General features: G+C 32.9%; 1 protein-coding gene across 1 annotated transcript; it reads right to left on the reverse strand.

Moving 5' to 3' along the window:
• Positions 1 to 323: 323 nt before the first annotated feature.
• On the reverse strand, positions 324 to 6,162 carry LOC114388654 (homeobox-leucine zipper protein ATHB-14-like). Its single transcript, XM_028349258.1, has 18 exons — positions 5,599 to 6,162; positions 5,247 to 5,406; positions 5,019 to 5,134; positions 4,831 to 4,921; positions 4,631 to 4,726; positions 4,412 to 4,525; positions 4,237 to 4,320; positions 3,669 to 3,824; positions 3,510 to 3,584; positions 3,317 to 3,423; positions 2,931 to 3,120; positions 2,598 to 2,786; positions 2,429 to 2,509; positions 2,184 to 2,318; positions 1,662 to 1,987; positions 1,254 to 1,365; positions 908 to 1,057; positions 324 to 642 (listed from the first exon to the last, which is right to left on the reverse strand). Exons 1-18 carry the CDS (start codon positions 5,808 to 5,810, stop codon positions 496 to 498), a joined length of 2,541 nt encoding a protein of 846 aa, XP_028205059.1. The 5' UTR covers positions 5,811 to 6,162; the 3' UTR covers positions 324 to 495.
• Positions 6,163 to 9,691: the final 3,529 nt, after the last annotated feature.

Genomic DNA, 9,691 nt, shown 5'->3' on the forward strand with positions numbered 1-9,691 from the left:
GGTTAAAATATTAGCTCAGAAAAATGCATCGTGAGACATTCATTGGCCGTTAAAAGTTGAAACCAAGGCACACTTTTGCTTTAGAAGCAAAGCAAAAACACCATCATGACCATCGTGGTTTGTGAAGGAAGAAAAAGAGACAACCTGTTTACCCCTGATGTTAATATCAAAATGCCCCTAGATCATATCAAAATACCCCTAGGTAAGTGTAAAAGCAAAACCAATCAATGACAATTTAAACAAGAACACCATCAGTACAGTCTCAATAGTCAATACCATGTAAATTATTTCAAAGTAAACGGTGGAATGAAAACTATCAAGGATTTCACCAAATTAACTAGATATTTTATATAATAGCGAATAAGTAACTCCATACATAGGGCATAAAGAAAAGCTGACATTAGTACATTTGTCTGTGATAGTATTATCTGATAATTAAGTACTGAATATAAATTAGTAGCAGATAAAATAAGTAGTTTCTAGATGGTTCATCCATTATACAAAAGACCAATTCATGAACATGAATGCTAGGCAGTGATTAGAATCATCATCATTGAGGACTTTCCATGCAACAGCCTGCTCATAAGATACTGGCCGATTCATACTTGATGCACATATTCCTGCTGGGAGATATGCAAAACCCTGAAAAGAAACAGAAAAGTAGAGAATGTCACACATAAGATAAACAGAATATATAGCAAAGGAAAGGGTAACAATTAAGCAAATTGGAATAGATGTATCCTAGATTTTGAAACACCAAACTCATCATGCTTTTCAAAATTTACACATCATTATGTTTAGAAAGATTATAGATGTTACTCATTTCTATGCAAGCATACATAATCCAGTACTAACTCCAAGGACCAAAAGCCCAAACTAACAGAAAGTGTAGTTTACTATCAAGTACCTGTTGCATTATCTTGGAGAACTCACAGCAAAGAATCTTCCTGCTAGATTCATCAAGAACTTTATCAAGCATTATATCTTGAAGGGCGACAAGAGTAGTTTCAAGCATGTCTAACCCAGCTTGGTTCGCAAAGGTAAACACTGGAGATGCCTGCAATAATTTTAGAAGTACACCACTCAATGGAAAGATTATTGGCCAAAAGAATTGCACATTCTTCCAAAACATAGAGCACACTGTATAATATATAAGAAATATAATATATTATTATCAACAAAGTCCTCTGACAACTAAATGATTTTTCAAATTCCAATAAACAAGAACTTAAAGAAGCGATGCAAGTGATTACATTTGTTTTCACAGAACAGCACATGATTGCATCGGGATGGTGCCAAAGTTGCTTCAAGATTGCATCACCAGCTGTGGACTCAGCTTTAAAAAGCTCCGTACCAGTGTGCATCCTGAAAGGAAACACATTACACTGTCAGACAAAACAGAATTAAGACCTGGAAAATTAAGCTACCGCTGAAGCACATGAATACATGTTTGTACAACACTTTCAAACGAATCCACATCCCAAGAGCATTAAACTCAGTTACCAACAAATGAAATAGATTATGCTGGTAACTAACAACCAATCTACAAACAACACATTTCTAAAGGCACTTCAACAATCCACTAAATACAACTCCAATACAAGTATAGTCAAACCCTTCAGAAAGCTAAAATATGCAGTCAAAATTAATATAAAACAAACCTATAGCTTCTAAAGATCCACCGGGCTAAGGTAAGGGCCTCAGGCGAACCAGGAAGAGACTTTGGAGCCAACTGGGTATTGAGCCTGGAGGGAGCAATTGCCATGGCAACCCTCTGAACTGATCCCACAACACTACGCACATACTGGCGAGCCATAGCAGCCACATTGTCCCGTGTATGGTTCTCAAAGGTAAATTGGAAAGCAATAGTGAGGACCGACCTAAGGTTGTACCCATTCAAGTCTGCTTCCCCAGCTGGACGGGCATTACCAGAACCTACTTCCATCGTTGATGCCAAATCTAATGTCCTAGTTGGAGCTGGACCATCCTGAGATGTAAAAGTAATGGGATAAGAAACATTACAACAGATTCTTATCTGCCAATTGGATTATACTATCATAACCTTGGAGACTAGGATGAGAACTAAAGTACCAAATTTCCAAATTACAGGCAAAGTAATTAACAGTAGTTTCATGACCAAGCTCTAGGAAAATCATAAAAGTCGCAAAGAAATGAAACTCAACTGATTTAGGATCCAACGGAATGACACGAAAACCAGATGGCAGTAACAGAGCATCATCAGCAAATGACTCATCAATAGGTGCAAACACAAGTTGAGCACATGCCCCAACTGCACTTTCATCAACTCCACTGCACAGCTGTCACATCAAGACACATAACAAAAGGGTCATCAAGTGTCACACACAAAATAGCTATAGCTTCCTAGTTATATAAGATATGCAAACGGTAATAAATTCACACACACTACCTGCAATAGATACATATCGCGTGCCATCGCTACGTCCTCAGGAGAAAATGCATGACCCTCTATTCGAACTACCTCCAGGAACTGCACCATTGCAGTATGTCACAATTGAGCATATACCATATGTTTTAGGAATACAGAAAGGAGGTTATCACATAGTTCAGATTAATACCTCCTCGTGCTCAATAGTATGAGCAAGGGGTAAAATGACCTGGGTGCTGGGGAAGCCTCCAGGTCTTGCACAAGGAACTGCATAGGGACTAGCTTTAAGGCATGCGGCAGAGTATGCATCAACTCCATAATCAGCCCACTCTGATCGATGCTCCCTCAAAAACCGAACAAGCAAAGCAGGAGGAACATTCTGTAGAGAAACATTGTACAAGAGATGATTATGATGAAAATTTAGAAGATGCTTAGCAAATTAGGAAACAAAAAGACAAATTTTGAATAGTATATATTAATATTATTAACATTATGCCTGAGCCCATAGAATTGTTTCAGGTACCTGCAGGAGCATTGATGCCTTGGCACACAAGACCCCACCTCCAAATGCTGGAAACATTGATGCGTTGTAATTGGAGCCCAAAAATTTGTTTGGAGATGAGTTTATGGCTATAGTCACATCTTCCACTCCATCAGTACCCATCAGTGACCAGCCATCATCAACAAACCCATTCACAGCATCATTAAAGCCCCTAAGGAATGCAATTTCAATAAAAACTTAGCAATTACGATGCAGTGATAATGGACAAGCTTGAATTTTAGCAAGAATAAGAATGATTAATGAACAAACTGCTACTTAATCACATCAAGTTTAAAATGTGCCAAGTCAATAACTAAAATGCACAAAGCATATGTTAGAACTACCAAGGACATTAATGCCTGCCTTACCTGCAAAGTCTCTGGCTAAATGTTCTTAAAACAGCAGGCTGGCGTCCACCACCATACTGAATTTCTCCACTTGATTCTAGTGCTATCTGTCTTATATGTTGCAAGGCCTGCATAGTCAATTTTAAAATACTCAGTCACTGATTTTTGAAAAAGTTAAACATATCTAATTCATTTAACAAGCAACTAATCTTACAGCAATTGTCAACTTCTGAGCCAAGATTTTTGATGATTCATACAGCGGCCTCAGTACTTCAGGTACACTCCAGACCTGCATTCAATAAGTTAAACAACTAAGGACTATAAGTTCTGGAATATTAAAATTCTAAAATTGACTTGGATATCTATTACTTACATCTAAATCAATATGATCAACAATATGAATAATGGATCCACCACCCTCACATGGTCTAATTAGAAAACCACTGGGAAGCATTTCAGCTCTTACAAAAGTAGTAGAAGGAGGCCCTGCTGGGCCACCAGTTGAGGATGTCAAGGATCTCTCACATATCTGCCAACATGATAATTCCAATTAGCCAAATTTGTTTTAAAATAAAAAATCATTCAACATTATGCAATGTGTTGACATAAAACACACCGTAAGCCACACCCTGTAAGCAAAAGCTTCAAATTTTTCATAACAGTTCTAACATCAAGTAGACCAAAAATCACAATGGAAGCAAAGTAAGGAGGGCAGAACTTAAACCAAAAGAAGCCAAGTCTTGTCAAATGGGCAGCTTGCTTGTGCTAATGAACTAAAATATTTGAAAAATACTCTCTCCTTTCTAATCAAAAGACAGGGAGAATAATACTGGGACCAGTTCAAGAAATGACCATTTTCAGCATATGAGAAATGAACAGTCATTTAACCAGGGCATTTGTTTGCTAAGAAATATATAATAGGATTAAATTCTTCTCAATACCACAAGACTTCCATCTTCCAAACTTGTCGTGTATCTCAGTGTCCAAAAGTCCCGTGCTGCTGCCAAAGTTGTGGGCGCATATGTCTGATTAAAATAAATGAATCACATGTCAACAAAACAACCAAGAAACCTAAAAACATAAAATCATTCAAAGTGAAGTAAATAGCTACCAGACCTGCATGTACATGAGCTCTATGGTGCCCCCATTTCCAGTGGGGACTATACTCAACACATCCACGCATCGACAGTCACGATACCACGACTGTCGATCTTTGAGAATTTCAGCAACCTGACATAAACAACAGTCACAAACACAAACTAATGAGAGTAAAGAAAAGACATTTTTCATTGTTCAACATTGTGAAAAAAAAGGAAAATGGAGCCAATAACATACCTTAGTGGGCTCCAGGCTCACAAGGCCGCAGGCTCGTGCTGCCACGCCACTACAGTTGCGGGAAACAGCTACGATTCCAATGGAATCCGGACCAGGCTACTCATTGAAAATCACAATGAACAAACACACAACAACAATATCACAAATTTATGAAATATACATACAAACACAAGCAATTAAGAATATTAAAAAGGGCATACCTTCATCCCAATCATCTGGACCCAGTCGACAGCAGTTCCAGTAGCCTTGGAAAGGAACTCTGCCAGGGTCTCCTCAGCTATGGCGAGAAGACTGAAACAAAAATGAACAATGATGGTATTATTACCATGAAAACATTGAAATGAAAAATAATAAAGAAGTACGTGTTATGTTATGTAATGTTACTTACCCAGCTGGGTTGTTAGCATCCCGGTTGGGATGCTGAGGTGTTGGGTTTTGCTGTTGGTTTTGACCACTCATTACCACAGACTCACAGCTATTGTCTGTGGTAGTACCAGCAGAAGCCTGTTCAAAGTTCAAACCAAAACATGGTTCAGCCATTAATATATTCAGAAAATACAAAAAGCATTCACAAAATGAAGAGAAGAAAGACAGAGAGAGAGATAGAGAATATCACAGTGTGTATCTGTTGCTTCATGTAACCATTCTCATACACCAGATGAGAAACCTGCTTCTGCAAACGGTCATTCTCCTCCATTAACAGCTTGTTCATTGCAGTCAGCTTTCTGTTCACTGTCTGCAAGCGAGAAGCTTCCTTCCTCTGCTTCTCACGACACCTACACACCAAAATTCACCAATGCCTTCTAAGAACAATAAAAAGAAACACAAAATAGGAACTAAAAAAAGTTGCGTTCTTTCATTGAGACAAGATAAAAAAAATAGGTGAAGTTGAAGGCTTTTTTTGAGGAAGAATAAGAAATGGGAGATTTTGGCATTTGGGTTATTTGAAATTTTGAAAAGAAAGACACCTTCTATTCTGGAACCAAACTTTGATCTGTTTGGGTTCAATGTTGGAAAGTATGGGGCACTCTCTGATGAGTTGCTGCCTCCTCAAGGAACTTGGCTTAGGGCATTCAGCATAGACCCTCTCCAAAGCCTCAACCTGCTCTGGTGTGTACCTCACATACTTGCTTGAATCCATCTGGTTGTTGGCTGAGTCCTTGTGCATAGAAAGTGCCATCACTCTAAACACACACACCCTATTCTTCTCTTAACACACACACGCACACTATTTGAAGAAAATGGGATTGGGAGGGAGGGAGTGAGTGAGAAAGAAAGAAAGAAAAAAAGGAACTAGTTAATTGGTTCTTCTTCTTCACTGTTCTTGGTGTTAGTCTCGGGCAGGCTCTCTTCTCCAAGAGAGCCTCCACTCTCCTTCATTAGATGCTGCTCAGTTCCTTCAAAATCCAACTTAGAAGAGAAACTAAAGGGGGGAAACAGTGGTCTTTATCGCCCTCCACACACCAATCTCGAGATTGTGAGAGAAAGAGAGAAAAAGAAAGGAGAAAGAGATGGAACAAGAACTGAGGAAGAAAGAATGTGTTGTGTGTTTTTATGTGTTGTCTCTGTAACAATAAAATAATATTATATTATTATGTATTGTAACATAACATACCATAAAATAAGTGTGATAGTATGTAATAGTGTAATGGTAGTACTGGCTGAAAAAAAGCAAACAGAAAAAACAAACAACAACCAAAGGGTAATTAAAGGGACTTTAATTTGTTACTACTGAGTTATTTTATTTTTCCTTTTTTGGTTGCTGCTGCAGTGCCATACTCTTTTCCTCATTAATCATGGTTACAGTTTGATGCAAAAATAAAAAGGAATTTCTAAAGAAAAAAATGTATAAATAAATGAGAGGACAGCACAAGAGCACAACAGAGACCATTTAAAGAAAAATATAAGTAATATAAAATTGGTGATATGATATAAAAAATATAAAAAAATATTGATGAAATTATTAAAATAAAAATATATTTGTGTATTGTTGATATTTGTTAAGCAGCACTCTTTCTCTTTCTCTCTCTGCAGGAAAAAGATACTAGTATATAGTAGCAGGCACGCAGCCACACCAACAGTGTATAGATGTTGTAGCTTCTCTCTCTTCATGAACGCATGTTTCAAATTCAAGGGTGATGATGATATGATATGTTGTTATGCATGCATAAATGTATGTACATGTAAATGTAATTATGGTACATGATGGATGCATGAAAGAGAGAGTGTACTATGTACGTACGTAAAGAGAGTAGACAAAAAAGACGGACAAATTTTTGGCATCACATTTGATTGCTGGGTGAAAATGTTAGCAGGATCCCATAAAATTGGCTTCACCTTGATTTTCTTTTTATTATTTATTTTCTCTATTATTTTAGCATTTCTTTCTACTTTATACAATTGTTGCCAAGATTTTTTAGTGTGTATCATTTCTTTTTGCTTACACTATCTTACTTTTTTTTTTTACCTACAACATAAAAAAATAATCCTTTTTGAAATATGGTGAAATTAATTTTTTTTCATACGTAAACTCACAAAATTCCTATTTCAATTTATAACATTTTTCTTCACAAAATTCACATTTCAATTATAAGAAGATGACAAACTAACTATAAAGTTGGACATTTTTTATATAAAGAGATAAGTCTTTTCCAAAATTAACAGTATGTCTTTTTTTGCAGTAGGGTAACATATGTTTCTCTTAAACTTTTATATAAATACATATATCTATTGACTTTCTTTAAAAAAAATTCTTATATAGTATTGCATTTATTACGATAATTGCTTCTGATTGAATATCTAATTGATTAATTGAACTTGTAATAATTTTAATATATTAATTGCATAAAAAGTTTGCCTCATAATATTAAATAAAATTACTCTTTTAATGATATAGAGATCTATAATTCAATGATAATATACTATTTTATATTAGTAATATATCAAAAATACTAACCATTTTTATTCAATCACTTGATTAATCCATGGATATTTTATTCTCTATTGTATTTTTTTCATTTTTTTATTATTCGAAATAATTGCGTCGTTTAATAATTAATTTATAACATATGAATAAGTAACATATGATAATATAAAGGATTTTTATATTTTTATTTAATTAAGAACTATTATGTAAGGACGTATGCTAATTGTTTACTTTTTATAATTATTTTATTTAAAATTATATTAAAATAATTTTTAATTAATATTAAAAAACTTTTAATACTAATAATATATGTCTATTAAACTCATTTTATTTTATTACATATAAATTATTTATATGATATCATATGATTTGATTAAGTCAATTCAACCTATATTATAAACGAACATATTTTAAACATGTGTTAGAACGGTAATGACCCGTAGAAATACACGAATATCATACTAGTTTAACAATTAAAAGGATAAGCTTGCTAAACTTAAAAAACAATAAATACAAAAAAAATTAAAGCCTCCTATTGGAGAATGACAAATTTAATTAATTAATATTAATCAAATCAAATGTTTACAAGTAAATAAAAGAGTCATTTTTTTAATTATAAAATTAAGAAAAATAACCAACAAGTTAAATTCTTTTCAACTTGTTCCAACTCATTTTGGAGGTGGATTAAGTAAAGTGGGTAAATTAAACTGATGGATTTTAAATCCCAACTCATCCCTATTTAATTTTATTTATAAAATGTGAGTCTTCAGTTTTTAATAATTTTTTAAAGAACTATCTTCTTCTTTACTTAGCCGTGCATCTTTTTCCACCACTAGCGTTTTTTTTATATATATTTCTTACAGTATAACTTAATTTAAATTTAAATATTCAATCTGCATATCAAATTAAATTTTAAAAATATCATTATTTTAAATATTTTTATAAACATATAAATGCAAAGAGTTTCCTTAGTTGTTATTATATTAAATTAGTGATAATTCTTAATTTCAATTTGATGTTTTGATTTTAAATTTACACATTCCATATCTATAAGGCTATAACGTATAATGATTCAAATAATGTATTTCTACAATTTTCTCTTAAATTTTAAAAGTCTTAATATTTATACACATATAATTGCAAAGAGTTTCCTTAGTTCTATTTTTTATATTATATTTATTATTATTAATCAAAATATCTATTTCTAAAAAAATGTTTTTCTTTATAATTTTTGTTTAAATTTAAAAACATCGATGCGTTACAGGAAAAAACTTACTAGTTTAGACTTGTGAAAGTAGCTTATTATTATCGTCGTATGATTTTTTGTCTTGTTTTAGTAAATTTTATGATGATTGATTTTTTTTAACTTGAGTTTTACAATGAAATTTATGATATAAGTTCTTGTATATATATATTATATAAAGTTTTCTTTTAAAAAGTTGCAAGTTAAATAATAATTTTACTATAATAATCAACCTATTCGCGAACTTGCAAATGATGAATGAAAGTTCAAGTTGAGGCAAAATTGACAGCCCAATATGATTAGGAGTAAAAGTGAGATTTTAACTTAAAGGATTTTTTATTGTTTATTTTTCAAACATCATACCTTATCTCAATTTTTGGGGCCATAACATAATCAACATCAAAATTTGAATAGACACCCATTACCAACTATGACGAGTGGGAATGGGAGTGGGAGTGGGAGTAAAAGGATTCAGTAGATGTTTGCTAAATGGTATATATATCATTCTACTAATCTTTTATCTTTCTGCAAATTCTCTTTCTTATAAAAAAATATTGAATGGAAAATTAAATACATTTCATTTCATATTTTAAAAATATAAAGCTTCCTTACTACTTACCGAGCAAAGTAAATAGGATGATGTTGTATGGAGATTTAGAATTATTTGCACTACTATAAAAAAATAAATTTTAGTATCATCCTATTAATATCATTTATCGATGTTAATGATTTAGTGTGATTTTAACATCAATTATTTTAAAATTGATGTCATCTAAGCACTTACAACATCAATTTTAAAATAACTGATGTTAATATAAATTCTTTTTCTTTAATTATTTATATATTTTTAAAAAAACCATATATTGAGTTATTAATTATATTTTAATTAAAA

This window comes from Glycine soja, chromosome 15, assembly GCF_004193775.1.
Source record: "Glycine soja cultivar W05 chromosome 15, ASM419377v2, whole genome shotgun sequence".
NCBI classification, from domain to species: domain Eukaryota; kingdom Viridiplantae; phylum Streptophyta; class Magnoliopsida; order Fabales; family Fabaceae; genus Glycine; species Glycine soja.

Coding starts and splice junctions, on each gene's coding strand:
- LOC114388654 (XM_028349258.1), bottom strand. CDS start 5,810: ATGGCACTTTCTATGCACAAGGACTCAGCCAACAACCAGATGGATTCA. Junction 4,922..5,018: donor GATGCTAACAACCCAGCTGG/GTAAGTAACATT, acceptor TTTTTGTTTCAG/TCTTCTCGCCATAGCTGAGG. Junction 1,058..1,253: donor GCTGTTCTGTGAAAACAAAT/GTAATCACTTGC, acceptor AAATTATTGCAG/GCATCTCCAGTGTTTACCTT.